This window comes from Salvia miltiorrhiza, chromosome 4 (assembly GCF_028751815.1).
Source record: "Salvia miltiorrhiza cultivar Shanhuang (shh) chromosome 4, IMPLAD_Smil_shh, whole genome shotgun sequence".
In the NCBI taxonomy this organism is placed as follows: Eukaryota; Viridiplantae; Streptophyta; class Magnoliopsida; order Lamiales; family Lamiaceae; genus Salvia; species Salvia miltiorrhiza.
In genome coordinates, this window is record NC_080390.1 from 44,227,900 (window position 1) to 44,230,030 (window position 2,131).

Here is a 2,131-nt window from a genome sequence, read left to right on the forward strand (position 1 = left end):
CTGAGATCTTTGATGGTACATATAATTGCAGCTATTTAGAATAACAAAAACCCACTCTTAATTGCACTATCAGAAACAAAAGCTAAAACTACATTACTGGAAGAAAATCATGGAATCAGCTGATATATATATATATGTATATATATATATATATGGTTTTGTTTTGAAGATTAAGCATATATATGTATAAGTAAGCAAATGCCGTAGCTCATTCTCTTACTTATACCTGTATATGGTTTGGGCTAAGGATGGATGTGATTCCTGAAGATAATTAATGAACTATCCCTAAAACAAGTCAGCATTGCGTAAACATATGATAACTAGATCATCAAATTATGGGCTATAACTAGGAACTTCAAGTATATATATATATATATATAACTAGTCTCCAAATGAAGTGAATGCCAGTAATTAAAAATAATCAATTTAAGATTTGGCGTCAACAAAAGCAGGTGCTCGGTTGAAGAGAAATAGAAGTGAAGATTGCACTCTAGTTTGAAGCAAATTCCAGTCCCTTAATTTATTTATTTGACAGATCGAAGGTCGACAAAGATCTAGGGTTCAAAGAATTGAAAACAGCAAATTAATTAATGAAGATAAGATATAGAGATTTACTCACAAGAAATCAATTAGGTAGCTAGTATTGATGATTTGATGGTAATTGAGTAGTAGTAGAGCTCTGAGACAAAAGCTGATCCAACAAATCAGATCCCAAATCTTGAAGAACCACTCTATCCTCTGCTTCTTCAACTGGCTTCTTTCTAGTGGTGGCGTAAGCGTTCATCATCTTTAGGGCTTTTGCGGGCGATGAGCCCTCCTCGCACCTAAAGTTGATCTTTTCGAGAGATTCCATCACTCTCTCAATGGGGAAATTGAGGGGGACTGAGGCGCCTCGCGTCGCGAATGCAGCTTGATCATACGCTAAAGCAGCCTCTTCCGCGGTGTTGAATGTGCCCAGCCAAACCCTCGCTCCATGCCGTGTGGAATCCCTAATTTCTGCTGCATATTTCCCCCATGGCCTCTTTCTTACTCCAATGTATCGTTTTTCTACATCTGCACGATTGATGTTGGACGCCTCAGCTTCTGCTTCAGATTCTTGTGATGTACACATTTTAAATGACATTAGATTTTCTTCTTTGAAAGCCCAACATGACTCTGACTCCATCTCATAATTCACCTCTAAATTACAAATTATGTCAAGTACTCAAATGGTGAGGAGAGAGAAGACTTTTTTTTAGATTACTTTTCTTAGATTATTGAGATGCTAGATTCGTCGACAACTTGTATTTCCTGGCTTCATCCATATATGGAATTTTGGGGTTTTTTTTTTTCTTTTTCTAAGGCCAATTATGAGAGTGAAATTTAAAATTTCAGCGTTCCAGGCTACAAAAAGCTGTAAAGTGTCACCAGAAAACATGATTGCTAGATATACTAGGTTCATGTATACAAAAAATACAAAATAAAAATATTATGTCGGTCTCACCAAAATATAGTCCAATATTTTTATCGAGGTGAACACTTGCTTGCTTGGAGCGGTCACATCTCACATTTTTGGAGGTGACGTTATGAATATTTAAGAAAATTACTTACTTAATTTGTATATAACTTTCGGTCTATATGAATATATACTAATTTTACAATATTGATAAGAACAGAAACATAATAATCTAAGAAAATAAGCAATGATTGTACAATATTGTATGATCTGTTAACATGATCTCATCAGTCGATCAATACAATAATAGCTTTATTTCGATTCATTTTGTCAACTGTGTCTCGGTTATATATGTATATAGGTATGGTTCTAGGCGGGGTTCTACTGATGATATTTATATTATTAGTGAAAATAAATAAATCAAATTAACTTAGGAATAATGATGAAATTGAGGTTTAATAATAAAAAAAAAAAAATAGCATCCCTTGAAAGCACAAAGACCATACTAAGGGCACGAAATTCAACAAGAGATCGTAAAATAAAAGAAGGCTAACAAAAACTTCAAATCATACCTAAACTCAGGATAATTATCCATTTCCGACCAGCGACCATGGACAATATTATTCATTGCACGCATACTAGGCCTATTACTAAGATCAATCATAAATTCCCTCGGCTTGTAACCCATTTCGCTCG

At 34.5% G+C, this 2,131-nt stretch overlaps 1 protein-coding gene across 1 annotated transcript; it reads right to left on the reverse strand.

The window, feature by feature from the left end:
• Nucleotides 1-494: 494 nt before the first annotated feature.
• On the reverse strand, nucleotides 495-1,398 carry LOC131021933 (ethylene-response factor C3-like). The gene has a single exon (XM_057951276.1). The coding sequence runs from the start codon at nucleotides 1,163-1,165 to the stop codon at nucleotides 638-640; it is 528 nt and encodes a 175-aa protein (XP_057807259.1). The 5' UTR covers nucleotides 1,166-1,398; the 3' UTR covers nucleotides 495-637.
• Nucleotides 1,399-2,131: the final 733 nt, after the last annotated feature.

Coding starts and splice junctions, on each gene's coding strand:
- LOC131021933 (XM_057951276.1), bottom strand. CDS start 1,165: ATGGAGTCAGAGTCATGTTGGGCTTTCAAAGAAGAAAATCTAATGTCA.